Source organism: Anarrhichthys ocellatus, unplaced genomic scaffold, assembly GCF_004355925.1.
Source record: "Anarrhichthys ocellatus isolate YVR2014 unplaced genomic scaffold, GSC_Weel_1.0 scaffold174, whole genome shotgun sequence".
Lineage (NCBI taxonomy): Eukaryota > Metazoa > Chordata > Actinopteri > Perciformes > Anarhichadidae > Anarrhichthys > Anarrhichthys ocellatus.
In genome coordinates this window covers 202,647-205,656 of record NW_022280204.1, presented here as the reverse complement: position 1 = coordinate 205,656, position 3,010 = coordinate 202,647, and the positions used below count along the sequence as shown (strand labels likewise).

The following is a 3,010-nucleotide window of genomic DNA, read 5'->3' as shown; positions in this document are numbered from 1 at the left end:
ATAAATGAAACATCTACCTGTGTTTATGATCAGCCTGTTTAGTACAACAGCTTGAGAGACATACTTCATGAGGGTGGATACATGCAGATTATGTTTAATTCTACCTTTCTTTATTTCTTTATTCAAAAGAGCAGCTTCGGCCGGAGTATTAGGGACATCGTGGGTAAAGTAAAATAATTGCTGACTCGGCAGGTGGGGGGTAAAGAACTTGGATATTCTCTGAGAATAAAGTGGGGAATTTACGAGAATAAACTCACAAAGTTACGAGAAATAAAGTCATAAATCTGCTGAGATCAGTTTAATTTTTTGTGAAAACCTCAGAGCTTCACATCACAGATCCACCGTTAGACTCGGCAGTGTATTAATTGTACGAGTATTTATTTATGTTCGTAAAAGAAGGCAGAAAGAACGTGAAAGAAAACATGTGTTAAGTGTCTTTCAGGACCGGCTTCACTCAGAGGTCGTGCTCATAATAACACATTAGGAGCAAAGACATTCAGGTTTTGCACATTCGGCGTCTTTGTTGTGATGAGGTCGATCCTCCTGATGTGGTGCCTCGACAAAATCCTAAAATTAGGAACGAAATTGCTGATTTTATAATCTCAGAGAGTATTTCTCAGAAATTTCTGAGGTTTGTAAGACTTTAATCTCGTAAATTCTCTTATACATTTATACATTTCTGATATATTTGAACCTACAGTGGTCCGAACCTTCACTCTAACTCTTTAAATGTTGCATTGCTGGTCTCTTCTGTGTTAAACATCAGTGTTTGTCACATTTTAAACAATACTGTGACTCATCAAAACATTGCTCTCTAGCGCCACTAGTGGGCAAAACCTCAAAATGATAACTTTACTGGCAAATAAATATGTATGTATATGCTATTATGGCTATATTAAAAGACGTAGAAGGTGAATAAGTCGTTGACTTTTAAAGAATCTATGTCGGGACTTTTCTAACCATGTTACTGCTTTGTGACTGTTCCTGAAATATATCATCAAAGGGACAAGTTGTCATGAATGAACAAATAAAAAGTGTTGCCGTTCATTTGTTTTGTTGTTGTTTTGTTTTTGCACGCTGTGTGTAATGACTCAAATATATATAAAAAAATAAATAAAAGTTAAAATAAAATAAATAAAAATTCCTGATAAAATAAATGAGTATTTGGGTACATTTTGTTAACGTATTGTTGAGTTGTTGGCTTGATCCCAACAAAACATTCAGAATTTGACATTTCACAGGGAATTTATCTTCAGAAAGAAGAAATCTGTTAATCCTTTCACATCTCGACCTCGCTTCACTGCCCATGTGGGATTTCTTGTTTGCATGGAAAGTGAAATGAACTCTGGGAAAGCGCGTTGAGCCGACGTACGCGGCCTCATTCCCACGTGTGCAGGGCAGCATCGCCGTCGCTAGGCGATGCTCAGTGACATCAGCGTACCTGTTCTCACCTGGCTGCTCCTTTGAGATGAGAAAGAGCTCAACAACATGTGAGATCAGCTCAAGCCAGCAGTTCGTGGACGTACCTTGAGTTTTATTCCACTGAAACCCAACAAGCTTTAGGAGATATTGATTTTTTTCTTGTTTTACCTTTGGACTTACAAACAGAGACGGAGCTGTTCTCCGTCTGCTGGAGCAACATGTCTGTTTTTTTTTTCGTGCTGAGCAGAGATGCTAAATAAAAAAGCTGCCGAGTCGGAAGTTCAATCAACGAGCCCTCGACGGACGGTGAGATGATTTGTCAAGGAGCAAAGGACGCGTGGTGAGGAGGCGATGGCGCTCGGGCACGGCTCCAAGAAGTCGATCTCATGTGATCAGGTGGTCTCAGCTGGTCCTCTGAACCACGGGGTCAGTAATGATGACACTAACAACTGCTTTTCAATCACACAGCTTCACGTCACTCGTTAGATTCAAACAGTGTTTAACTGAACTCTAAAGGCTATTCTTTTTATTTTGTTCTTGTTGCAATCAGAGCTTCACAAATTGCAAAGCCAATCAATACAATGGCAGGAATACAACACACACACACACACACACACACACACACACACACACACACACACACACACACATATATATTTATTTAACAAATCAAGACTTTAGCTAAAGGCTTATTGCAGCAGAAAAGTGCTATTTCAAAATGTCCCCTCTTAGAAAAGCCTAAAAGGAAAACTCATTTATTACACATCAAAGTGTTTAACTTACATTTAAAGCTTTTTGTGTCTCCAGTGGGAGCTACTTGACTGATGTCACTAAACTTGTTGGATTTACCAGACCTCGGGTTGCATTGTGGGTAATGTAGGTGCCAGATTTTGACAGGGAAGAAAAACGCTCCTTCTGTTTCGATCCTTTTTCTAATTGTTCATCGTGAGTCCGACAATAGGAGAGTGATGCTAAATCAGTTGAGTCATCTTTTGTGTTGTCCTCCCGACTGCCATACACCTGTTGTCCTCTGGGGTCAAAAATGACCCCACCTGGTTTGACTGTTTTTAAAGCATACAGTATAAATTGTCAATCAATTCTGTTTTACACCTTTAGTCTTACTTCAGTCCAACACATTACCACAAATCGTTCCCTTCATTTTGGAATTTAGGGCCAGTATACCCTGTTTTTGAGTGAAAATACAACAAAACAATGAATTATTTTGACTTTATATTATTTTTTACTATTTGACTGATCACAGAGAGGTACATATCAAAGTTTAGTGAGGATGCTGTTCTTGAATCATTTGAATTTTTCTAATGGCAGCACATAATCTGACCCCTAATCTTGACCCCCTCTGGGGTCAAAAATGACCCCGTCAGGTTTGACTGTTTATAAAGCATACAGTATAAATTATCACCCACCTCTGTGTTTCAACTCCTTAGTCAACTTTATTCCAAGTCATTACCTGACATAAAACATGTCAACATTCATTTCTGCAACATTTAAGGTAAACTGTTCAGACTATAACATAAAAATGGGCCTTATATATATATATATATATATATATATATATATATATATATAT

The 3,010-nt window shown here is 38.1% G+C and overlaps 1 protein-coding gene across 1 annotated transcript in view; it reads left to right on the top strand.

Annotated features, from left to right (window-relative positions):
• Positions 1-1,085: 1,085 nt before the first annotated feature.
• Positions 1,086-3,010, top strand: part of tmprss6 (transmembrane serine protease 6) — a 15,656-nt gene continuing 13,731 nt past the window's right edge. The window contains exon 1 of the mRNA XM_031878344.1: positions 1,086-1,848. Coding sequence (XP_031734204.1) covers positions 1,774-1,848 — 75 coding nt within the window. The 5' untranslated portion in view covers positions 1,086-1,773. The remainder of the gene's footprint in view (positions 1,849-3,010) is intronic.